Here is a 25,774-nt window from a genome sequence, read left to right as displayed (position 1 = left end):
CTTGATGTCAACTTTAGATGTCAGTAACTTGGGATCACAGGGCAGAACACTGGGGAGGGAAGTAGCCTAGTGAGGAGAGTTGAGGCACAGGCAAAGCTGTGTGCACAACAGCTCTAACTGCTTTTCAATATGCTCTGCCTGGAGCCCAGTCTTGTGTAGCTGAAGCTGAACAGTTCTTTCTTCTACCATTTATTACTTTGTTCCTATTTTGTTTTGTTTTTTTTTTCTTTATTGGTGTTTTGAGGTGGGGTCTTGCTATGTGGTCCATGCTGAGAGCTGGCCTGGAACCAGAGGGCTGGGATTATAGCAGTGAGCCACTGTGTCCTGCCTACCCACTTTATCACACTGCTACAAATGCTTTTATCACAATGACTGTCTAGAGAATCTTCCAACACTGTCCAGGAACAGCAACACTCATATAGTGCACACAATTCTAACTGACTTCCTTGTCACTTCACAGTGGTCTGTGATTATACTTATACCAATATTCTTGATTTTTAAAATCTACTCCTCTCCTATCTTGGAGAAATTTAACCACTTTTTAAAATCTTTATACATGAGGAAATTGTGAGTCTGATTACCCATGAACACTTCATCCTTACCCCAGAGAAGTCATTTCTATACTACCCCATGGATCAATTGTTTTACTTTTTTAAATTAAATAAATAAGTTTTTGCAGACAATATATTTTGGTCATGATTTTCCCCCTCCTCCAACCCCTCCTAGACCCTCTTCACCTCGGCCCATCCAACTTCTCTTCTGAGTCAGATTCTTAAGAGCAAGAACCCCTTACCTCAGGAGCACCAGCAATTTTGAGTTGCAGCATTCCTTTCCTGTCTTTGTCTTCACTGTTTGAATACTGAATGGTTTGTACTTGGTTGAAGTCCGCTAGGTGTGTGGGCTTTGGGAAGGAAAAGTAAAATGCTTAGGTCATAGAGAAAACCTCAGTTCCTGGGGTCAGTCAGTTCTTATGTGATTCTTTCTGGACCACAAACCTATTCTCCTCAAGACAGCCTTCCTAGTCAGGGACTCTTTCCTCTGGTGAAAAGTCATGCAACAGTCTTCCTTCCAGGTTTAGGCGTGCCTGACTGGTAACATCTTAAGGAGACCCAGATAAATGAGGGGGTAAGAATTAAGTTGCCTAACTTAATATTAGTATAGCTATGACAGGGCACAGACTAACAACACAGGTACCAGGCCTCATCTTTATAATAACCAGAAGATACAAACTGTACCCTACGGGGGATCAATAAGAATTGAGACAGGTACTAGATGCTCCAAAACATTAGGAATAGCTTACCTAACTTGTACATAGGTTGCTGATTTCTTTACAGCAACACCGGTACCAATCCGTTTGACAAGACTTCTGTTGGCCCACTAATGCCCAATCAGGAGTTCAACCCCCATTTGAATCCAAATTCCCTTACCCTGCCCCCATCCTTTATCCCTTAAAAACCCCACCATAGCTGAGCTCAGTGTTCTTCCTGATTCAACTGCTGTGTCAGAGAGGATGGAGAGTCCAAGTCCGAGCTCACAATAAAGGCTCTTTGCTTTTTCAATTTTTTTTATTATTTATTTATTTATTAAAAATTTCTGTCTCCTCCAGGCCTGCGCCTCCCATTTCCCTCCCCCTTCCCCAATCAACTCCCCCTCCCTCATCAGCCTGAAGAGCAGTCAGGGTTCCCTGCCTTGGACTCATGGTGGTCTCTGGCGGGCTCATGATGTGGGCATAAGAAAGAGAAAGCTCGGGGGCTGGAGAGATGGTTCAGTGGTTAAGAGCATTGCCTGCTCTTCCAAAGGTCCTGAGTTCAATTCCCAGCAACCACATGGTGGCTCACAACCATCTGTAATAAGGTCTGGTGCCCTCTTCTGGCCTTCGGCATACACACAGATAGACTATTGTATACATAATAAATAATAAATAAATATTTAAAAAAAAAGAGAGAAAGCTCATTCCAGAGAAAGGAATGAAGAAAACAGAATGAACCATTGCAATAAACTACATGCCCACTTCAAAAAACATCGTAAAATTCTCGATGGAAGCAGATATTGAAATAGTTGAAAAATTACAAGTTAAAAATATAGTACTGCATTTTCAAAACAATGAAGTACTATAAAGAATGCATTCACATGATCTATAACAGGACCTATAAGCAGAGGATGGAAGAACAGGAGCTACTCACAATAAAATCTAATCAGAAGAACAAAGGGTTTTTGTTTGTAGACAAGGAATCATCATCTAGGTCAAGGTGGCCTAGAACTCCCTCTAAGTGTCCAACCTGGCCTCGACCTACCAGTCTTCATACCTGCCTTCATTTCCCAAGTGGTACTATTATAGAAATAATATGCCTCAGGAAATAATATGAACTCAGGAAAAGTTCTTTAATAATAGTATATATCTGGTTCTGGATAATACCCAAAGGGAAACTGCCCTCAAGCAGGAAAATTTATTAACTTATGTAGGCCTTAAGTTTATGCATTCCACATATACTGTCATCCTTAAATACTTTTCAGGTCATGGCATTAAGTTACACACTGAACAATTTAGATGATGTGAGAGCAGGAGAACTGGCCCAGCTTCCTGCTGTCTGCTACAGTGGGTGAACTAGCTGAGGCAGTGCTAGAGAGCTCGCCTAGGTGGTGATGATGAGGAAAAGCTGGCAAGCTGACCAACCCAGTTACCATGCAGGCCCAAAGGTAGCCAACCCCAACACCCACCTATGAACTGCTAGAGCATGCTAAGGGGCTGTACCTGCAGATCCAAAATTATAGGATCTCCATGACACAAGGCAACAACAGAATATCCAAGAACAGTCCCAGTGAGGACCCATTATCAAGGGTATAGCAGAAACCAAAGGACTCAAACTAGACCAATGACTCACTGCAAGGAATACTTACAAGTAAAGATGTATGGTCTAAAGAATATACTGTGCAACTCACTGGACCACACTACAAGTTCCACACTGAGATTTTTTGTTTTGTTTTGTTTCTTTTTTTTTTTCATTTTTATTTATTTATTTTTTATTGAGAAAAAAAAATTTCCGCCTCCTCCCAGCCTCCCACTCCTCTCCCCCTCCCCTCACTTCTCTCCCCCTCCCCCCACTCCTCTCCCCCTCCCTCTCCAGTCTGAAGAGCAGTCAGGGTTCCCTGCCCTGTGGAAAGCCCAAAGTCCTCCCCCCTCCATCCTGGTCTAGGCTCCCACAAAGCCAGGACATGAAGTAGGATCAAAACCCCGTGCCATTGTCCTTGGCTTCTCAGCAGCCCTCATTGTCCACCATATTCAGAGAGTCCGGTTTTATTTCATGCTTTTTCAGTCACAGTCCAGCTGGCCTTGCTGAGCTCCAATAGATCAGCCCCACTGTCTCAGTGGGTGGGTGCACCCCTTGTGGTCCTGACTTCTTAGCTCATGTTCTCCCTCCTTCTGTTCCTCTTTGGGACTTTGTTTTGTTTCTTGATGTTACTTTTAAATTTTTTGGGGGGAAGGGGTTGCAAGGGTAAAGGGTGGAAGCAAGGGGATGGGAAGATGAGTGGGATAGGGACGCATGATGTAAAAGCCACCAAGAATCAATAAAAAAGTTTAAGTAAACAAATAAGGAAAGAGAGAGAGAGAGAGAAAGAGAGAGAGAGAGAGAGAGAGAGAGAGAGAGAGAGACAGGAGACTGAAAGACTTGGAAGATGGGAGATTTATACAGCAAAGATGCTCTTAAGAATACTGGTGTTGCCTTTTTCAAATAGTTGGTACCCAGGATCATCTTGCCCTCCTGGCAAAATTATGCTTCTAACATGATAATAGGAGCTATTCACAATGAAATCTAATCAGAAGACCAATGGGCTTGTTTGTTTGTTTGTAGATAAGGTATTATATAGCCAAGGCTGGCCTGATAACACATAGGGGACTCAATGGCAGACCAGGACTTAATAGTGGCTGTGACCCTATGCTGCCTCTTTGAGGCAGATTATTTGATATGGGGATGAGCCTAATGGCTAATTATAAATCGGATTACATTATTTTGTTTTTGGAATTGAGACTAATTGGGGAAGCCAATCTGCTGATGGCTGAAGAAAGTGAGTAAGCCTTAGCAGACACTTTCTCAGCAAGCCTAAAGTTCAATAACAGCACAAATTTTCTTTCTTACAGTTTCTTACAAGTCTTGTAAGTGTCCTACTTATCTTCCAAATGGACTGGAAGCAGTGATACTTGAGTGAAACTCTGTGTTATGTACTGAATCTTGGGGAGAGAGATCATTTTATTTTCTTCTGTGACATAGCATTTATTGAGAAGTCAACCCACGACACCAGTCAAGATAGTGGAGAGGGAACTGGAGTGGGTGGGAGTTCTGAGATTGGTATGTTTATATATGAGAATGGGGAGGGGTAAAAATGGAAGAACAAAGGAAAACATTTCAGATTCCCAAATCTGTGAGGAGACAAAAAACAAAGAAAAAGACATCTACACTGGTAACACAGGCACAGTCCAAACAGTGAACACAAAGAGCCAGTTTCCATTCCCAGGATGTTTGCTTTACATCAGATTAACAGAAGAACAAAAAGTGCTTCCAACTTACTCAAATGTAAAAATTAAACCAGGTGCGGTAGCTTAAGCCTATGATTTCAGCATGTGAGTGTTCAGAGGCAGAAGATTTCCACTGAGTGTGAATGGCCAAGGTCACACAGTCAAAGCCAGCCAGGGATACAAAGTGTGACCCTGTCTCAAAACAGCAACAATAGCACCAAAACAAAAACAAAATAAAAACAAATGAGATGGGAAAAATGACAAGAACTATAAAAATGGTGGAATCTAGAAGTAGGAAAATTCCATGCCCACACCGTCAGTGACAGAAGTTTTCCAGCCTTTCTTAGAAGTCACCTGTCAAGTTCTTTTCAAGTTAAAAAAGATTCACTCGGAATCTCTTCCACAAAAGAGAGAGCAGTAGTTTCTAAAAATACATGTAAAAGAACACTTACTTTTGGGCGCTGAGGCAACTGTGCAGTGGCTAAGACTGTTGTGTAAGTATGAATACCTGACCTGAAAGTCCTACCTACCACCCATGGGAAAAGGCCAGGCATGGCCATGCATGCTTGTAACCTCACGGTTGCAAAGGAGGAGGGGTGAACAAGGCAAAATGATCCCAGGAGAACACAGGCCAGTCAGCCAAGGCAATGAACTTCAGGTTCAGTAAAAGACCCTGTCTAGAGTGATTAAGGAGAAAAATGATAGAGGAAGATGTCTTCCTCTGGCCTCTGCGTGCACACATATGGGCACATGTACCTACCTACTGACATCAAAAAAATGAACATGGTATTTTAACATGGTATTGGGGCAGAAATCTGAAAGTTAAGTGACTGAAACAATCCCAGGTGGCCATCAGTGTCAGGTAGACTGGAAGGCAGGTTCACAAGCAAGATATACAACAAGCAGAGGATATGTACTTGCTAAGATCCATTTCCATCCCATAGACAAGAGTGAGGAGAAAAGCTCAGAACAATTACTGTCGCTTATATGTGGGCACAGTGGGGACAGAAACTTCTACAGAGAAAGGATTGTAGGGCAGAAGCACAGCAGAGTGGGCACGAACAGCAAGGAGTACAGGCGCAAAGTCATACCAAATACACATACAAACTTGTGATCAGAAACCTATACCAGTGAAAAAGCACACCTGCTAGTGTGAGCCCACAAGGAAGAGCTCAGAACCAAACTCTGACCAGCTGTCCAAACAGGCTCACACCCTCAACACTAGGCATTGCAACTTGCACACATCATACAGCACAGACTCCATGCATACACTCCATGCATTCCTGACTATGAATGCCATCAAAGAGCTACAGTCTGTTTGGTCTTCTTTGCAAGCCAGGCCAGAACATGGCACAAAGCAGGTGCTCAGCAGCATTTGCTGAAGCACAAAACAGGAAACACAGCACTGAGACAAACTAAGGATTTCTCTCTCTCCAGTTTTTTACCTCGATGAGGTAGCAAGGGAAACAATGAATTCAGAATTTAAAATGATATATTTTTCTAGAACTAACTCAGGAAGGGTTATTTAAAACAAAAATCACATCCAGAAGTTAAAGACCTCACAAAGTAAGCTGGAATAGCCCCATCAGTTTTCACTCACCCCCTATTTGTTTTATTCATTTCCCTTCAAGGCTAAGGAATTCCAAAAGCAATAAACTTAAGTGTCTCCAACACCCCCCACACCCAGCAAGAAGACCATGTAAAGAATAAATAGGTTGACTTCCTGGTCATCCTACAGGGGCTATACTGCCCGATACCTCCTCTCTCTTCCTATCCCACCCAGCTTACACCCAGATCCCCCCACCTCCCTCCCTTCTTTGGCGGCAGAGCGCCTCCCAGCTCAGCCTGCTTGGGCTCTGGGACCAAACCGAATCGGGAGGGCAAAGGGAAGGGCGGTAGCTCCTTTGTCCCCATAGCCTGCCTGCAGCAAGCAGGGTGGGCCCTTTGTTTGCAAGCTAACCAAGCAGCACAGAGATCCGACCTAGACACCAGGAGAAACATCACTGGGGAGTGACATCACTGGGAAGGTACATCAGTGGGCAAAAAGACCTGATCCTGTAAAAGAAGAGCCATAGGGGAGTATTGGGAGGAAGAGATGGGCAGACGCCAATGCAAGAATTCACCCAACAATCTGAAAAACAACACGAAACCACCAGAAGCCAGCGACCTCACAACAGGAGGACATGAACACCTTAATCAAGAAGAAGTAGAAAAAACTGACTTCATGAAAGTGATTGACACCCTTAAACAGCATATAAAAAACGCCCTTATAGAAATGGATGAGAAGTATAACAGAAAGTTCGAGGAATTGAGTAAATCAGTGAATGATACCCTAGGAAACCAAGGAAAAACAATCAAGCAGATAATGGAAACAGTTCATGAGTTGAAAACTGAAATGGAGGCAAAGAAGAAAACACAAACAGAGGGCCGGCTGGACATGGAAAATCTAGGTAAACGAATAGAGACTACAGAAACAAGCATAACCAGCAGAATACAAGAGATAGAAGAAAGAATCTCAGATTCTGAGGATAACAGAGAAAATAAACGCACTGATCAAAGAAAACAGCAAGTCCAACAAACTCTCATCACAAAACATTCAGGAAATATGGGACACAATAAAAAGACCAAACCTAAGAATAATTGGAGTAGAAGAAGGAGAAGAAGTGCAGCTCAACGGTCCAGAAAATATACTTAATAAAATTATAGAAGAAAACTTTCCCAACCTGAAGAAAGATGTACCTATGAAGGTTCAAGAAGCATACAGAACACCAAATAGGCTGGATCAAAAAAAAAACATCCCCTCGCCATATAATAATCAAAACACAAAATATACAGAATAAAGAAAGAATATTAAGAGCCGCAAAGGAAAAAGGCCAAGTTACTTATAAAGGTAAACCTATCAGACTTACACCTGACTTCTCTATGGAAACCATGAAAGCCAGAAGGTCCTGGATAGATGTACTGCAAAAACTAAGAGACCATGGATGCAAGCCCAGACTACTATATCCAGCCAAGCTTTCGTTCACTATAAATGGAGAAAACAAAATTTTCCAGGATAAAAACAAATTTAAACAATACTTAGCCACAAATCCAGCCTTACAGAAAATAATAGAAGGAAAATCACTAACTAAGGAGTCCAACAATGACCACAATAACTCCGACATCTAGAAGCCCTTCACCAGCGCAACTCAAAGAAGGGAAACACACAAACCCTACTACTAAAAAAGTGACCGGAGTTAACAACCACTGGTCATTAATATCACTTAATGTCAATGGGCTCAACTCACCTATAAAAAGGCACAGGCTAAGAGATTGGATACGAAAACAGGATCCAACATTCTGCTGTCTACAAGAAACACACCTCAACCACAAAGACAGGCACCTACTCAGAGTAAAGGGCTGAGAAAAGGCTTATCAAGCAAATGGACCTAAGAAACAAGCAGGTATGGCCATACTAATTTCTAACAAAGTTGACTTCAAAGTTAAATCAATCAGAAGAGATGGAGAGGGACATTTTATACTCATAACAGGAACAATTCATCAGGAAAAAGTCTCAATCCTGAATATCTATGCCCCTAATATAAAAGCACCCACGTACGAAAAAGAAACATTACTAAAACTCAAGGCAGCCATCAAACCACACACACTAATAGTAGGAGACTTCAACACGCCTCTCTCACCAATGGACAGGTCAATCAGACAGAAACCTAACAGAGAAATTAGAGAATTAATGGAGGTAATGAAGCAAATGGACTTAACAGACATTTATAGATTATTCCACCCAAAGAGGAAAGAATATACCTTCTTCTCTGCAGCTCATGGAACCTTCTCGAAAATTGACCACATACTCGGTAACAAAGCTAACTTACACAGTTACAAAAAAATATTAGTAACCACCTGTGTCTTATCAGATCACCATGGATTAAAGTTAGAATTCAACAACAATGCTACCCCAAGAAAGCCTACAAACTCATGGAAACCGAACAGTCAACTACTGAACCATAACTGGATTAAGGAAGAAATAAAGAAAGAAATTAAAGTCTTCCTTGAATTCAATGAAAATAAAGAAACAACATACTCGAACTTATGGGACACTATGAAAGCAGTCCTAAGAGGAAAGTTCATAGCACTAAGTGCCCACTTAAAGAAAACAGAGAAAGCACATATTGGAGACTTAACAGCCCACCTGAAAGCTTTAGAAAAAAAAGAAGCAGACTCACCTAGGAGGAGTAGAAGACTGGAAATAATCAAACTGAGGGCTGAAATCAACAAAATAGAAACACAGAAAACAATACAAAGAATCAATGAAACAAAAAGCTGGTTCCTGGAGATTGATAAACCCCTATCCAAACTAATCAAACGGCGGAGAGAGAATACGCAAATTAATAAGATCAGAAGTGAAAAGGGGGACATAACCACAGACACAGAGGAAATTCAGAGAGTCATTAGATCTTACTACAAAAGCCTGTATGCCACAAAACTAGAAAATGTAAAAGAAATGGACACTTTTTTAAATAAATACCATTTACCAAAATTAAACCAGGACCAGGTGAACAATCTAAACAGATTTGTCAGTCGCAAAGAATTAGAAGCAGTTATCAAAAACCTCCCTACCAAAAAAAGCCCAGGACCAGATGGCTTCAATGCGGAATTCTACCAGAACTTCCAAGAAGACCTAATACCTATACTCCTTAATGTATTCCACAACATAGAAATAGAAGGGTCATTACCAAATTCCTTTTATGAAGCTACAGTTACTCTGATACCAAAACCACACAAAGACTCAACCAGGAAAGAGAATTACAGGCCAATCTCACTCATGAATATCGACGCAAAAATCCTCAACAAAATACTGGCAAACCGAATCCAAGAACACATTAGAAAAATTATCCATTATGATCAAGTAGGCTTCATTCCTGAGAAGCAGGGCTGGTTCAACATACGAAAATCTATCAATGTAATCCAGCATAAAAATAAACTGAAAGAAAAAACCATATGATCATTTCATTAGATGCTGAAAAACCATTTGACAAAATTCAACATCCATTTATGTTAAAAGTCTTGGAGAGATTAGGGATACAAGGGTCATACCTAAATATAATAAAAGCTATATACAGCAAGCTGACAACTAATATCAAATTAAACGGAGAGAAACTCAAAGCCATCCCGCTTAACTCAGGAACACGACGACAAGGCTGTCCACTCTCGCCATACCTCTTCAATATAGTGCTTGAAGTTCTAGCAATAAGACAACATAATGGGATCAAGGGGATTCGAATTGGAAAGGAAGAAGTTAAACTTTCGTTATTTGCAGATGATATGATAGTGTACATAAGCGACCCCCAAAACTCCACCAAAGAACTTTTACAGCTGATAAACAGCTTTACTAATGTGGCGGGATACAAGATCAACTCCAAAAAATCAGTCGCCCTCTTATACACAAAGGATATGGAAGCAGAGAGGGAAATCAGAGAAGCGTCACCATTCATGATAGCCACAAACAGCATAAAATATCTTGGGGTAACTCTAACCAAGGAAGTGAAAGATCTATTTGACAAGAACTTTAAGGCATTGAAGAAAGAAATTGAAGAGGATACCAAAAAATGGATGGACCTCCCTTGTTCTTGGATTGGGAGGATCAACATAGTAAAAATGGCAATTCTACCAAAGGCAATTTATAGATTCAATGCAATCCCCATCAAGATCCCATCAAAATTCTTCACAGATCTGGAGAGGACAATAATCAACTTTATATGGAAAAACAAAAAACCCAGGATAGCCAAAACAATCCTATACAATAACGGATCTTCTGGAGGCATTACCAGCCCTGACTTCAAACTCTATTACAGAGCTACAGTAATGAAAACAGTGTGGTACTGGCATAAAAACAGAGAAGTAGACCAATGGAATCGTATAGAAGACCCAGATTTTATCCCACAAACCTATGAACACCTCATTTTCAATAAAGGGGCTAAAAGTATACAATGGAAGAAAGAAAGCATCTACAACAAATGGTGCTGGCACAACTGGATGTCAACCTGTAGAAGAATGAAAATAGACCTATATCTATCACCGAGCACAAAACTCAAGTCCAAATGGATTAAAGACCTCAATATCAGCCCGAACAGACTGAACCTGATAGAAGAGAAAGTGGGAAATACCCTACAACAGATGGGCACAGGAGATCGCTTCCTATGTATAACCCCAGAAGCACAGACTTTAAGGGCAACATTGAATAAATGGGACCTACTTAAACTGAGAAGCTTCTGTAAAGCAAAGGACACTGTCACTAAGACACAAAGGCAACCTACTGACTGGGAGAAGATCTTCACCAACCCCGCAACAGACAAAGGTCTGATCTCCAAAATACATAGAGAACTCAAGAAACTAGACTTTAAAATGCTAAATAACCCAATAAAAAAATGAGGCACTGAACTGAACAGAGAATTCTCAACAGAAGAAGTTCAAATGGCCAAAAGACACTTCAGGTCGTGCTCAACTTCCTTAGCAATCAGGGAAATGCAAATCAAAACAACTTTGAGATATCATCTTACACCTGTCAGAATGGCTAAAGTCAAAAACACCAAGGATAGCCTTTGCTGGAGAGGCTGTGGAGGAAGGGGTACCCTCATCCATTGCTGGTGGGAATGCAATCTTGTGCAACCACTGTGGAAGTCAGTGTTTCGGTTTCCCAGGAAATTCGGGATCAACCTACCCCTGGACCCAGCAATACCACTCTTGGGAATATACCCAAGAGATGCTCTATCATATGACAAAAGCATTTGTTCAACTATGTTCATAGCAGTATTATTTGTAATAGCCAGAACCTGGAAACAACCTAGATGCCCTTCAATGGAAGAATGGATGAAGAAACTATGGAATATATACACACTAGAGTCCTACGCTGCGGTAAAAAACAATGACTTCTCAAATTTTGCATGCAAATGGATGGAAATAGAAAACACTATCCTGAGTGAGGTATCCCAGACCCAAAAAGATAAACATGGGATGTACTCACTCATAATTGGTTTCTAGCCATAAATAAGGGTCACGGAGTCTACAATAGGTGAACCTAAAGAAGCTAAGTAAGAAGGTGAACCCAAGGAAAAACATATAGTTATCCTCTTGGCTAAGGGAAGTAGACAAAATTGCCGGGGGAAAAATTTGGGATCTTGGGGGTGGGGTGGGATGGGGGTAAGGGGAGATGGGGAGAGAAAAGGTAGAAGGGAAGGTGGGGGGGGGGACTTGGGGAAACAGGAGGATTGGGATAAAGGAAGGTTGGATAGGGGAGCACGGAACCACAATTCTTAGTTAAGGGAGCCACTTTAGGGTGGGCAAAAGACTTGACCCTAGAGGGGCTCCCAGGAGCCCAAGCTGAGGTTCCCAGTTAGTTCCCTGGGCAGCTGAGGATAGGGAACCTGAAATGACCCTATCCTATAGCAATACTGACGAATATCTTGCATATCATCATAGAACCTTCATCTGGCGATGGATGGAGATAGAGACAGAGACCCACACTGGAGCACTGGAATGAGCACGGGGTTTTGATCCTACTTAATGTGCTGGCTTTGTGGGAGCCTAGCCAGTTTGGATGTTCACCTTCCTAGATATGGACAGAGGGGGGAGGACCTAGGACTTACCACTGGGCAGGGAACCCAGACTGCTCTTTGGACTGGAGAGGGAGGGGGAAAGGAGTGGGGGGAGGGGGAAAAGGGTGGGAGGAGGAAGAGGGAAATGGGAGGCTGGGAGGAGGTGGAAACTTGTTTTTTTTTTTCTCCTTTTCTCAATAAAAGAAAATATATTTAAATTAAAAAAAAAAAAGAATGAATAGGTTTCTGTGTAGAGTGAAGTCTTTCATGGGGGTGCCTTGTCCAGTCCTTAACCTCACTCCTTTGAACCCACAACCAAACCCATGAGTCCTTCCAGGAGCAGACTTACATTGCAGCCCTTGTCTGTCAGGTAACTGATCCCTTCTTCTGGGCCGATCGCTAGTTCCACAGAAATAATCCAACTTGACTTTAGAAGATCAAACCGGTGGGAACAGGGATGCCAGAAGGAAAAAATGATTTTAGATCTGGAGTCATGAATATATCAAAAAGACTTAGGTTGGGAAAGGACATGGTTTGCTGGTAATCTATCTAACCAAATAAGATAAATATTTATAACGTCATTGACCTAAAATCTACTGAGTTTGGACAAGACTAATTGTGGTCACTTTTGAATCTGGAAAGCAATTGTTTTCTCTAGGAAGATTATCTCAACAGGCAAACTAGTCCTTGGAGAACAGCTAACCAAATTGAAGGCCAGAATAAAAACACATACTTATGAATACAGGCACATTATTCAAAAGATGACTTTATTATCTAATTAATATATTTTCTTCCTGCTTTTCCCCTATGATTTTGTGTCAAAACAGTATTTTTGTTTGTCAAGAACTATGACAAATTAGTTTCCCTTCAATCATAAGTGTAGATAAACGTGGAAAAGAAAAAGCAGAAGAAACCAAATTAGTCCCCATCTTCCAAGGTCCCACACACTTACCCCAAGAGCACACTTGAAGCATTCTTTGTCAAATCTGTACACCGGAGAGAGAATCTCAAAGAATTTCAAGATGCTTTCTTCTCTATTAAGGTTCGCAAACTGCCTAAATGTTTGCTGGATCAGTTTTCTTAGTGTTTTGGCCTGAATAATGAAATTACAGAAAAATATGTTTCAAATCAACCAAGAAAAAAATTTCAATCATAGTCATACCATTTACATTACTACAAAAACTCACTTGCCAAATAATTAGTAGAGCATTAACTATTGTAAAATCCACATTTACAAACTTCGTCCAGTTTGAAAAGATATAGTTGAATAACACAGGACTCCATTCTTTCAACAGAAGCTTAAGGCAACAGTGTACAAAGCAAACATGCGGCAGAGTCATTAAACCATGCACCACAGGGGACCATGGCCCAGAAGTAGAAAGGGAAAACATTCACATAGGCACTTACATATTCCAATACCATTTTTGAATGTGCACATACAATTAACTTTAAAAGGCCCTTGTTCTTGGATCTAAAAAGTGAAATTTCAGAACACTATTCTTTGTAAGATAAGAATAAGGAGGATCTTCAAAACCATTAATTCAACATACGGAATAATTTTACAAACTGTGGTATGTACTTTTGAAACCAATATTCTATGCAGACTATAAAACATTTTATGGAACTAGTTTATAGAGGTTGAAATCTTATCTTACTGTTACATGACAAAGAAAACAATCCGCATGTGCAAAACATGTTTCATATGCATGTGTGTAGAAGGGAGAAAAACTAATATCTGCAGTGCTTTACCTTGCAAAGACAACCACTGGCTTCTGTTTCTTTTACTCATTTGAATACTGTGTACCTGGGAATGGAGCTTCCCAGGTAGCATGCTCCTGATCTTCAGTATGAGAAACAAAAAGAAGGCAAGGAAACAGTAACCCCCACATTGAGGTTTGAGGAGAGAGAACCAATGTAGGCATGAACTTAGTTCCTATACTGCTAACACTGATTCTACTTCCTTGGGTAACCTTGAGTGAAGAAGTGATGTTTTTTGAAGTAGGTTTTTGATAGGAATGCCAGCAGCGGGGGGGGGGGGGGGGGATATTAAGTTAGAGGTTTCCTACTAACCCAGGCAAGAAGAAACAGTTTATATAGGTAGAGAAGCAGAAAAGAAATCAAAGGTAGTCAGACTCTGATTTTATCTTGGAATGTAAGATGCTACAGGCAGGAACTGATATTGAACTGACAAGGCAAAAATAGGAGGAACAATTTGGCAGGCAAAGGCTGGAAGAATATCAGGGGCTATCAGGAGTCCAAGTAGATCCATCATACAAGCTGTTGGAACTGGAAGTAAGTATGCAGTGGCCAGCACAGCCCACAGAGGAAATGAAACCTAGAATTCTGACGGACCAAGGTCAGAGAGGTAGGCTAAGTGATCTGCTGAATCTTGACAGTGAAGAGGAAGTCGAACAGCTGAGGCCCAGAGAGAGCTGTGGCTGCTAAGGCAGGTAAAGGAATCAGGAGGACACGGCCTGGCCTTCTCTAGTAGGGTTACAAAGGTAAAGCCTGTTGAAGTGACTGCAAAGATCTGGAGTCAGAGAAAGTGTTGCAGAAAATGAGCCAGGACAACAGGAAATGTGGTTACATGATGAAGGGTGCAGTAACTGAAATGAAAACCAGAGGAGAACAAAGAAGATACCAGGAAGAAAACTGACCATAGATGAGAGAACAGGCTGTTACAAGGTCAGAGACCACATGTGACTTGTTTTAGATGCCCATTCTGCTTTTGTGCATAAGGGGTGGTGAGAGGGACAAGAAGAAGCAGAAAAACTACATCTGGTCACACCACAGCAGGCCAAGTAGGCAACCAACAGAATGGTGAGAAGGATGACACTATGCATGGCAATGGTTAAAAGAGAGGAGTAGAACCACTCAGGTGGTTACAGACACAACATTTGCTAGTTAGATGGACAAGAAGCAAAGAGAAGATAGCCAGGAGTCAACAGCTAGCTTGTTTAATAACACTTGAATTCGGATGGAAGTGAAGCAGAAGGGAAACAAGAAAATTCCCCTCATCTGAGCAGAATTAGTTCTCGCTTTGGATCAGGCCTTTACTAAAGAGAATCAAATGTGTGCAATGTCAGTAACTTAAAATGCACTGTACTCCGAACCTACGGTGCTTTTAAGAGAAAAGTCATTCTGGGAATACCTACCAAATACTGGCCTTGACTAAGATACTGACAAAGGTCAATTCTTGTCAGACTTAGAAATCGTCTACCTAAGAATGCTTCATTATGAAACTAGTTCACATGAAGAGAGAATGACTATGAATGTGTATGGATCATTAAGTTACACCACCAAGAACTGTTACTCTTCAGCCTTATTAATCTAATAAATCATTTCTCATTAGTCAACCTGATGATTTTCAGAAGCTGTTAGCCGCATGAATGACTAGAGTTTCTCATATAAATGTGTATGTTAGGCTAAAGAAAAATTGCTGTAAAACAATGAAAGGCTAAAAACATATTAAAGAATCACATAGCAGTCCCCAGGCTCAGTAGAGACACATCAGTAGTGTACACAGTGCCGCTTCAATCTATAGAGCCTGGATTCAAGGGCAAGTGACTCAAGCAGAGGTCAGCTTTCACTTATTATTTGCTTGTTTGCATGATTTTGAGATAGTCTTAACATGTGCCTTGGCTGGCTTTGAACTTGAGATCTTCCTTCCTCAACCTCCCAAGTACCCGGGACATTGGTGTGAACCACTATGCCTGATGCTAACTTGTGTCTCTCTTAATGATGTTCTAGGAAGCCATCTTATTGTAACACTTAGGAACTGAATAGATCCTTAAGACCTCTCAACATTTGTAGTTTTAAAACTGGATTTCTGATGTGAATAATACATAAATATATTAAGGTTTGACTGTTTTGACTTGTAATTTACACTTAGGTCTACCATAGAGCTGTTAAGTTGGTAGGCAGAATTTCCTCAGTTCTGCCCCTTGTACAGTCAAGAAATAAACATCACTGTGACACAATTCACTGAACCTGACTTGACACAGAACTCACCAGTATTCATTACCTGCCCCCTCCTATTCAGACTGTATAGGCATTCACATTGCTAGTTTCCTTAACTGAAAACCTATTGGCCTATTAATCACTCATGACCTTGATACCTTTGAGAAGGAATGATGAGAATGGTACAGTATCCCGAGCTTTATTGGTGTTACTGGAGTAGTAGTGATTTTAATCAAGTATCTGAAATGTAAGGGACCTTGCCTGTTATTCTCAGCATTCAAGGCATGTGCAGTCTGTTCTCTGTTCTTAGCACCATCACAGCTCAGTCAAGTTCTCATGATTTGATAATATCTTAAGTATTCAAAGGGAATGTTAACTAAAATCTTCTAGAGGTCAATAAAAAAAGTAACTTTGAGAAAAAAATTACATACCTTATTAATGGAAAAACTAACACTAATAAACCCAGACACTCAATATGGACAACTCCAGAACAAACAGGAGCTCAGGTTGTATTTCTTTTGGGGTTGTTTCTGAAGGTGGGACTGGCTACAGCTACTATGTGTGAATAGGGGCTTTATAGCAGTACCAGTCTAGGGAAGTCTGCTGGAGCTCTCGAAGGAATTTATGTAGCATGGGGAAAGATCTTGGCCTAAGCCTAAAATCTCTCCTGATTAAGCTATTGAAAAAAAAATCAAACAATATTTAAATTTAAAAATTAAGACATTTCCTTTTCAATAAAAGGGCATGTGAGATGTTTCAGTTGGTAAAGGCACGTATTGTGCTGGCTAGTTTTATGTCAACCTGACACAAACTAAGTCATCTGAGAGGAGGAAATCTCAACTGAAAAAGTTTCCATTTTTCAGGCATAAACAAAGCTATAAAGCATCTTCTTAATCAGTGATTGGTGTAGAAGACCCAGCCCATTTGGTTGCCAGCCTGCACTGGACTCTATAAGAAAGCAGGCTGAGCAAACCATGAGGAATAAGGAAGTAAAGCAGCATCCCTCCATGGCCTCAGTATTAGCTTCTGTTTCCAGGTTCCTTCCCAATTTGAGTTGCTGCAATGGCTTCTCTCAGAGGATTCTGTCAGGATCAGTAAGCAAAATAAACCTTTTCCTTTCCAAGTTGCTTTTGGTTCTGGTGTTTAATCACAACAATAACTCTAAGACATCAACAAGTCTTACAACTTGACAACTTGAGTTTGATGGCCAGGTCTCTGATGGTAAAAGGAGAGAGCCAATCCTACAAGCTGTATGGTTATTTTCATGTGTATTCTGTGGCATGCCCAAGTATACATACAAACTATGACAGACATTCAAACACTAATGAATGTAAAAGAATTTTTGAAGCAAGCATATTAAGAAAATGGTTCTCAAAACCTTTTTCATACGTGAGTCTGGAGTATCTTCAGGCTAACAGTAGCTAAAAACTACCTCTCCTTACATCCAAATATCCAGCAGCAGAAAAACACATCTGCTCTGACTCAACCTCCTATACCTCTCGAAGTCTTTTAGCCATCTCCAGCCATCTAAATATGATAACTACCCCTTGAACCACCCTTGATCACTATTTACTATTTCTACTTCTGTTTCTTGGCTTTCAATCTGTCTTGAGAGTGCTGTCTGGTCTTTCTTATTCCCCACTGTAAAAGCTGAAGGCCTCTTACCTCAGCACTTAAGTCCACAGAGAGCACTGGCCTTAGTGGTCTTACATTGACTCAACTCAAACTGTAAACAGGGCTGAGCCAGATTATACTACCAGATGTAGCTCAAGATCCCAGAGAAAAGCATTATGGAGTATATCACGACAAAAGAGGCCAAGAAAGGTGGGGCTGGGAAAGGCCTGCAGAGTGTGGCAGCAGACAGCAGTTATTACTGGGGTGGCATGCAATCCTGTTATCTTCTCATGTGCTCATGCTCTTGTCACATGTCCCTCTCTCTGGATCCTTTTCCACTTTGTTTTTCAAATTATTGTTCATTTTCATTCTTTCATTTAAATAAGATCTATCAAATAAGCTATGTACCTGTTGCAAGCCAAAATCATTGTGTGAAAATATAGTATATGAGGACAAATACAAACTAGTCAATAACTGCAAAATTACAAATTCATTTTAAAAAAAAGCCCCTTAGAGGCTGAGTAGGGTCTAAGATAGAAGAGATGTTTTCCATCTTTGCAAGGACATGGTGAAGAGGGAGGTCAGAGCAGGAGAATCCAGACATGAACAGGCTCCACTGAGCTTGTATCAGTATCTCCCTAACAGAGGCACTCACCCATGGTCTGTACCCAAGTTCCTGTTTTGAGTATAACCATTGTTTGTAAATCTGAAACAGTGTCTTAAACTCCCAAAGACAACAATGACACTCCTGCTGTTTTTTACACATAAAAATCTGCGGAGACAGCAGTTTTCAGAGGCCACCAAAGGCCTCATCATTTGAGAATCACTGACACATGAAACACAGCCATAAGTGAATGCTGGCTAGAATATCTTCCAATCAATAGCAATGTCAACTTGTAGGTGCTAAGGCTTACCCTGTTTCAATGTCTTCAGTCCTTCTATTGCTGAGCTATCTCTGACTGGAGTAGAGGGAACCTCTGTCCCATGCCTTTATGGTCTTCACATTCAACAATCCAGATAAACCAAGGTTCTTCCTAATCCAAGAGATTGCCAACACTCCCAAGGAACACAACTGCCATTTTCCAGTTCCCGTACATAAAGTTGCCAACCCTGATTTAAAGTTCTTTCCTCTATCTACCAAATCTACTCCAACTTTTAGAGAAAACTGCATCTTCTACACATCCCAATCTCTGCCATACTTACAGAAAGAGTTGGATGCCCAACAATTTGTTCTAGTGCTTCACTAACAGAGCAAAAACTCAATGGAGAGTCCAAAAGTACAGCAGCATCCCAAACAGAGCCCAAAACACTACAAAGAATACATTTTGTTAATACTCTCATTAAGACCTGCTGCACTTTGTAGAACCCTCTGGATTTATTTTCCCTGTGATACCACACAGAAGCTGTGTGTTGAACAAAACATGTTATCAACCCCCAGAAAGGGGGAGGTGGATAGACCTCAAGGCACCAGTGATGGGCCTGAAATTGGGCAGCACCCAGGTATAAACTAGCCATAGGGCTTTGTCACAAACTGCATTTAACAAACAGCACCAACACAGTGACTGACCACACTCAAAGAGTCCAGCTCTATTGACAAAAAGCTTGTGCCAGTGAGTCCAGCCATACACTAACAGATGAAGCACTGTCTTTCACCATGCTTGGAAGCAGGATGCTACCAGTCCTCTCATGATAGACACATCTATACAGATCACCTTCTGAGAATGCACACATTGACTAACTGGCTCTTCACATAGACATTATGTGTTAGAAAGTGGTTTGATATTACAGATGTGAAAACACAAAGATTCAGTCACTTATCCAAAGTTAGGGGTGATGTACACTGAAGACAGGGCTCTTATGTGGCAATTTGGCTGTGGGGTCAATTTTCTGAACCAGAATATGACATTGTTTCATATGCACGCCTTAGTCTGCGTGGGCCTCAGGTAAGAGGATGTAAAAAAATATTTTTGTAATAATAAAAAAAAACCAATAATAGTTGTTTATGACAGGCATTGTGTTGATATATACGTGTATTTATATATTACATGTTAGTGCCATCCCTATATAACACCCTTCACTGTGGCAGTAAGTGGTCATGCCTCACACTATGAGGCTGGAAAATGGGACCCTTCTTGACCAAACTGTGTTTTCCTATGTAACTGGATGTTTGGAGGTATGCTCTGTGTTGGACAGGAAATAGGACTCATAGGTCCTCTCTGTCTCCAATGATAGTCCTGCTAAAGTAGGACTACAGGGAAGCTACTTCCAAAGCTGCCATCAGGAAAATCATAGCAGAAACAGAGACTGACCATTAGAATGTATACATATAGAGTTCAGTGATATAATTTGTGCACACAGGAGACAGTGACATAGACAATGCAGTAATATATACAAATACCAGACCCAGCATGTGAACACACACCAGAACTAGTGATGTGTGTGTGGGATTACTTACACACACACACACACACACACACACACACACACACACACACCACCAGTGATGTTTGTATCCACACACAGACACTGGAAGCAATGATAAATCGGGGACCCAACAGTGTAAATGCACGCAGTGTTCATAATTCACCAGGATCCTTTAAAGCAGTACTCCTTTTCTTCCATGTATCAAAATATTCCAGGCTTTAATAACCTTGGCTGTAGGGCTGCAGCATGAACTAGTTCTAGTTTTGTACTTACGTACAGTTATTATTCACCATCATCAAGTAAAGCTGTGGTTCTATGCAGAAAGGCTGAACCTGGGAAAATGTACTTATCTAATGTTAACATGACTCACACAGCCATCTTTGGCCATGGTGGTTTTAGCATGTAAGGGAAATGCACCATTTTATTTTCTTGAAGGAAAGTTTTCTGTAGGAAGGAGATACAGGCAGTTTCATATTTGATTATGATAAAGGAGACTCTAATTACCTTGACAGAATCCAGTAAACTCTTAGGAAAAAATCGCTTTAAACCAACATCTTTTCTGAAATATAAAAAGAAGCATATTAACAACACCATCAATCGATAGCATACTTGAAAGAACACAAATTTAGTTTATTTATTCTTCTGTTTGTTCAAGAAAGAACCAACTATAATCAAGTTCCAACTGAGCAGCATATTAATTGGAGAGGATAAACTATTCTGTAGTTATGTACAAAAATATGCTTACAATCCATTTCAATGAAAATCTCTTTCTCTTTTATTACTGAAGTCCTTCTAAAATACTGCCACATTGCAAATGTCAGCATGTAATAAAACAGTTCTTTCTCAGGTATGGCACAGAAGTTAATTCCTCCTGGGTAACTATATTTTAGAGTCAGCAACTGGCCTAATTAAGACATAAACTCTCGGAACACAGTCCAAGAGTGGAATTGTACAAGGGGAATTCTGAGTGCTTTTGAGAAAACTCCAAGCAAATAAGACAAGTGTTGGGTCTTCAGTTTATTTAAAAAAACAAAAAACAAAATAGGCAACTGTCCTTAAAAAGTGCTTTTGTGCCCCTCCCAGATGGAGCAGATAGTAGTAAGTTTACTTTAGATTACTCATGACAAATGACTATTTTACTTGTTTCTATACATCTATAAAAAAAAATGTTTTTCTCATTCTCCTATGGTTGAAAAAAAACAAACATGTTTTAGCACATATACCTTGCCTGCCACACACAACTTATCCTTCTGTTGGACACTTACTCATGTGACTCTTAACCCTCAGGGTATAAACTGTCTGATGCATTTTTTGGCTTCACTCTCCTACATCCACACTACATCTAGAGCAGTAAACAACAGACCTTACAAATTTATCCTAAATAATGATTACTTCTAAGTCATTCCCTAGACACATTTCATCTTCTTTATTTTACAAAATGGAAGGAAAGGTTGGGGGCAGGAGGATCAAGTGATTTGTCCTGGTTCAATAGCTAAGTGTGCAGAAATGTCATAGATTCCAACAATTTTCTAAGTTGGGCTATAAACTCAGGCCTGCCATTATTATTAAACACTAGAAAAGAACAGATGGACTTGCTTTTTGAAATTTACCACCTGCTTTAAGTACTAACTAGCAGTTTGTCCACTAGATGGCACTGTGTTCCTGGAAGATGAAATGTCCCTCTGAAGACAAGGAGTCAGGAGTTGATGGGAAAAAAGGAAAGGGATCAGGAAGAAAAAAAATGAAGTTCAAGTAATGTACAGGTATCTTTTTCAGAGTCACATGGGGGGGGGGGCTAACTGAATATGAAGTATAAATGAAAAGGAGTTGTTTCACAATCACTTTATAATCAAAACCCCAGTAATCATGTCAGTTTGTAAGGTAGACCCTCCATCCAATGACATTCCTTAAGAACTCACCAAAAAAGGAAGAGTTAAAGAGAATAAAGAGGTATATATGTTTCAAGAAAAACGTTGAGAGCATTTTTTGTGTAAAAATAAAATCACTGTTAATGAGTTACTGTTTATGCCCATCATAAAGACAACTTATTTGTTTAAATATCCCTTTTTTGGACACTGTGTATGTGCATGTGTGTGCACATAAGCGCTCCCAAGCATGTGTACAAACTTGCAGTTGTTGCCTTCTACCAGGTGAGTCTCAGTGAGCAACCTTGAGCCTAGGCCTGGTGGCAAGGCCCTTCACCCCGTGAGCCACCTCACCACCATCACCCTCTTTAAATTTTGAAGTATAACAATAATGCTTAGGCGGTATGCAGTTTTTGGTTATTTTTGTCCAACTAGTTTTGAGTACTAATGAAATTGTAACATTTATTTGTATGTTAGAAGTCGGTTAAATATTTGGCAATAAAATAAAAAACCCGAGTTGTGCAGTGGTGGTTCACACCTTTAATCCCAGCACTCGGGAACAAGAAGTAGGTGGATCTCTTTGAGTTCAAGGCCAGCCTGGTCAACAGTGCTAGTTCCAAAACATCCAGGGCTATACAGAGAAATCCTGTCTCAAAATAAAAAAATAAATAAAAATTAAAAAATAAAGATGAGCCTAAAAAGTGTGGGAAAGCCTCAAGAGCACTACCTGTAGCATACTTCAGGTGCCAGCCTCTGTTCTGCAACTCCCAGTCTGAGAAGCACTAGGCAAAGAGACACTATTACAGTTTTCTAAATTTAACTCTCTCTCACAAACCAGGCAGGGATGTGTATATCATCCACCTTCAACAGGAAACTAGCTCTCTCTGAGCTGTGTTTGACCCTGGCTTAGAAGTAACAAACTGCTCTGCAACAGCTTCACTTCATATCTTATGCCCAAACCCTACATAAACAGAACAGTGCACTGGTTTTTACTATGAGTCAACTCTATTAGTAGCTACCAAAAAGTATATCCTGAAGGCATCTAAACCTACTGGAGTAAAAACAAAACCATAGCAACAACAAAAAAACAACCTAACTAAAATAACAATTTGAAGATACTGCCGAACTCCAATTCTCCAGGATAAGCACTAGGATAAGCACTAGGATAGTGTTGAGCAGCTCCTACTTGGCTTCAGTGTGACTATAGAGGGCACACACAGATGACAGGCCAAAACTATCAGGTTAGAGTAGAGCTGCTCAATACTGCAGCAAAAAGCCACATGTAAATTAGCTAAACTAAAAGTTCTGTTCTAGCAGCTTTATCTCCAGGGTTCAAGAGACCCACATGTAGATAATACCTACTGACTGGACAGAATGTTTCTACTACCCTCAGCACAGAGTGCCGAGGTGCACGGCTGTGTCAAATTGGTGACTAAAGAATTTTCAGTACCCTTCCTGCCCCATAAACCTGAAGGCTTTTCAGTAAGGGTAGAGATGAGTAAGAATAATACTGGGCATGGAGACAGTTACCATAGGGACAACCACATAAGTGTCAGGGTTCCTCAAACAGAGGGACAAGTATAAAGGGATGTGGCGATCTGGCCCTCAGTGCTAAAACGGCATCAAGACAGAGTCCACAGAACTGTTCTCAGCCCAGAGTCTTTTCCGGGAAGCACTCATAAGTGTATGACCCCAGCAGCAAAAAGGGTTCCTATGACATGAGTTCTACATTCACATTATTTTTACTTAAGATACAGGAAACCTGTGCACATCTGGTTTCTCCTGATAGATGCCTTCATTTTGGTTGTTGGTCTTTTTAAAGGATTTCTTGGTTTTTCTTTCTCTTTCTTTTTTTTAAGATAGACTTGTTATGTAGCTAAGGCTAGTGTCACTAAGATAAAACAACTAGCCTGCTATAGCATGAAAAGTCCTAAGCTAACTAATATTGCTCCAAACCAAACTATTCAGCATTTGGGATCTACATCCAGTGAGGCTTCCTTCACAATCCTCTTAATGTCTCACTGTCTATTTAGATAGACGAAATGATTCTGCTCTCCCTGCTGCTGTTAACCTTGGAACCCCTTTCACCTCTGCACTACTTGTCCAGCTATTCAGCAAGTGTGCTTAAGCTTGGAAAGTTGTAGTCCATACATCATCAACTCATGCCTAGTCTCCTCATGTACTGATAATACATTGGCATTCAGAATCAAACAAACAGGAAAGTAGTGAATGCAGGATGACTCCTCTCTGATCACAAGAGCTCACAGTTGCTCCAAACTACTGCAGCTATTTGAAGCCTGAGTTCTCATTCTGCACATATGTGTTCATGTTCACAAATCACAGCACAGTAGGCCTTTGGTAACCTCAGATTAGACTAAGCACTACTTACACATTAAAGAGGAACTAAGTGTGTAAGTAAAACCCACTCCTCTTTCAGCAGTGTTTCTGAGAAATCTAACCTGGTCTGGTGACCTCAATACTTGTGAAGTATTGGGTACCCCATCCTCCAAACCCTTACCTCAGATAACTTTAAGTCACAAACTATTCGAGGGATACAGAATATCTATTAAGAGTCAGATGCTCTTTCAAATATAAGGAATCCAGACAGGTCCCTATGTTGATGCTGCTCATATTCTCCTAGGGAAGAGAGTCAACAACAAATACAACATACCAAAAAAGACTATTCGCAAAGATGATTAAAATAGTTTAAAAGATAGAAGTAAAATGTTGTTGAGGGAAGAGACATTTTCCTCAGTGGTACAGTCACTGGGAAGTTGCCCTTGTTCTTTCTATAGTAACTCCTTACCCAAGTGCTTGTTAAGTATCCCTGACTAGTTAAATTCTCCCTCTCATCAAAAACAGCAAAGTAAGAAGTTAAAGGTTTCAGCTGATAGGAGTCCACCCTCAGTAATACCACCTTAGAAGCCTGTAATTTATCAGTGCATTATCACTTGCAGTGTGACTCTTTTCTCTAAGCCTGGGGCCTCCTGAAGCTACCTTCTACTTCTTGGCTCTCATTTTCAGATGTACATAGAAATCTCATCTAATTTCTATCAAGTCTGCTCCCTAGGAATGTGAACGAGCAAGCAGGTGAGGCTGGACCCTCGCTGCCACATTATTGTCCATCTGCCAAAAGAAAAGGCACCCCATTCTGTCATGCTTAGAATGACAAAAGAGGAAGCAGTGGAATCTTTAGTTTGCTTGTGGAAGGCAAAATTCAGAAGCATCCAAATGGTGTGTTCCTATAATTAGAGGATCATTTTATTATTTTAAACATAATCAAAACCATTCTTTTGAATGTGGAAAAACTGAGGGGTAGTCTATATACAGCTGTAAATTATAACAATTATCTTTAAATTTTCTTCCAGTAGTATCTGATAAAGTATATGGACATTTTAATGACTTTTCTTATGGAAAAAAGAAAGCTAGGATCTTGAAGCTGGTAATAAACAGGTAATATTCCAAATTTGCAGGTCTTTTTTTTTTTCTTTTGCTTGTGTGTGTGCTGAAAAAGTATATAAATTGTAAATCGTTCTAAGGTACCAACCAGCATAAAAAGTAAGAGAAAGCAATGATGAGCCTGCCCTGGATAGAAGGGAAGTCGATTTCTGGGTACTGTGCAAGCCAGGCATGGCAAACGGGAGTCACAAGTATCCCCTTAGCCAACACCATTCCTAGGGCACAGACCAGTCTTTGTAACACATATATACAACAGAAGATAAGAACTAAATGAGGTGTTTGTAAATTTTTGTGAAACACTGAGAAAATTAACTATTAATATAGAAATATTAACAATAAATCTAACTTTC

General features: G+C 40.4%; 1 protein-coding gene across 10 annotated transcripts in view; it reads right to left on the bottom strand.

The window, feature by feature from the left end:
• Positions 1-25,774, bottom strand: part of Ptk2 (protein tyrosine kinase 2) — a 220,945-nt gene that overhangs the window by 100,418 nt on the left and 94,753 nt on the right. For all 10 annotated transcript variants that reach the window (XM_041672227.1, XM_041672218.1, XM_041672219.1 and 7 more), the window contains 4 exons: positions 20,605-20,659; positions 13,055-13,195; positions 12,452-12,529; positions 794-901 (listed from right to left, as the gene is read on the bottom strand). In XM_041672227.1, the coding sequence (XP_041528161.1) occupies positions 794-901; positions 12,452-12,529; positions 13,055-13,195; positions 20,605-20,659 (382 nt within the window). The remainder of the gene's footprint in view (positions 1-793; positions 902-12,451; positions 12,530-13,054; positions 13,196-20,604; positions 20,660-25,774) is intronic.

Source organism: Microtus oregoni, unplaced genomic scaffold (genome assembly GCF_018167655.1).
Source record: "Microtus oregoni isolate MIOR12 unplaced genomic scaffold, Mior012 000022F_ref0000154, whole genome shotgun sequence".
NCBI classification, from domain to species: domain Eukaryota; kingdom Metazoa; phylum Chordata; class Mammalia; order Rodentia; family Cricetidae; genus Microtus; species Microtus oregoni.
The sequence above is the reverse complement of the archived record's forward strand: the minus strand, read 5'-3'. Positions and strand labels throughout refer to the sequence as shown.